This window comes from Trachymyrmex cornetzi, unplaced genomic scaffold (genome assembly GCF_001594075.2).
Source record: "Trachymyrmex cornetzi isolate Tcor2-1 unplaced genomic scaffold, Tcor1.1 scaffold2452, whole genome shotgun sequence".
Lineage (NCBI taxonomy): Eukaryota > Metazoa > Arthropoda > Insecta > Hymenoptera > Formicidae > Trachymyrmex > Trachymyrmex cornetzi.
Window position 1 is genome coordinate 1 of NW_017297116.1, and position 1,058 is coordinate 1,058.

The 1,058-nt window shown below is 33.9% G+C and overlaps 1 protein-coding gene across 1 annotated transcript; it reads right to left on the reverse strand.

The window, feature by feature from the left end:
• Positions 1-109: 109 nt before the first annotated feature.
• Positions 110-966, reverse strand: LOC108761261 (putative nuclease HARBI1). Its single transcript, XM_018507690.1, has 3 exons — positions 886-966; positions 527-799; positions 110-448 (listed from the first exon to the last, which is right to left on the reverse strand). Exons 1-3 carry the CDS (start codon positions 964-966, stop codon positions 110-112), a joined length of 693 nt encoding a protein of 230 aa, XP_018363192.1.
• Between the last annotated feature and the right edge of the window lie 92 nt (positions 967-1,058).

Sequence of the window (1,058 nt, forward strand, 5' to 3'; positions counted from 1 at the left end):
GTCTCAAAATGATCTCAAGAATCTCCCCTTAAACGTCATTCGTCTCTTTTCTGGACACCCTGTATATCGCATATAAAGACATTACATATTGCACATTACGGATTGACTTTTATTGTCTTCCAGCAACTTGAAGACATAAATAATTCCGTTTGACTTCACCATCAGCAAATTCTTGCCCTTCATCATTGTACTCTTGATCTTCTCTATTATCATTTTCTTCCTCATATTCTGGTTCTCTTCCTTCTTCTATAAATTCTTCCATATTATCATCCATGCCTTCCAAGCAAATATTATGAAGGACACAGGCTGCCATAATAAAAGATGGTATTAAATCCAGACGAGACATGTCAAGAAATTTCAATCGTCTGAATCTTCCTTTTAAAAGAGCAAAACCTCTTTCTGTACTTTGTCGCTTTTGTGATATCACTTTATTAAACACCTTCTGCTCCTAAAACAACCATTATATTAATCAGAAAATGGAAAGGATATTTATGAAAATGTACTTAATGTTGCTGTCTCTACTTACTTGTGTGAGACGTCCATTATCTCGAAATGGAGGAATACACCAAGTCAAAACAGGATATGCTTTGTCACCCACAATAAATTCACCGTTAGGAAAAAAGATAGAGGAATCTCTAGAAACTTCTTTATAAAGATCTGAGTTACGGAAAATTCGATAATCTCCTACTGAGCCAGGGTAACCCACAAAACAATCAATGAAGACTAAATTTGCATCACAAGTTGCCTGAAGAACCACAGCATATTGCAATTTCCTACACTTATAATGAATAGCAATTTCCTAAAAAGAAATAAAAACTACAAATATGATATACTTTTTTTATCAAATAAAACAAAATTCAAATAACTAAATGTAAAAAAAAATACCTGAATATTCGGTTGCTTTATAAATATGTAAGAACCATCGATAGCTCCTATCACACCAGGCAGAGATCTTCCAAGAGACATAAAAGTCTCTTTTGAAGCTGTCAATTTTGGACCAGTAGGCCATCTAATGACTTCATTTGCAATACTATTCAATGTTTCAACAACACGGCGCA

Excerpts from the sequence above, each read along its gene's own strand:
- LOC108761261 (XM_018507690.1), bottom strand. The coding sequence starts at position 966 with ATGTCTCTTGGAAGATCTCTGCCTGGTGTGATAGGAGCTATCGATGGT. Across the intron at positions 800-885 it reads TAAAGCAACCGAATATTCAG|GAAATTGCTATTCATTATAA; the intron begins GTATTTTTTTTT and ends ATTTCTTTTTAG. Across the intron at positions 449-526 it reads ATAATGGACGTCTCACACAA|GAGCAGAAGGTGTTTAATAA; the intron begins GTAAGTAGAGAC and ends TGGTTGTTTTAG.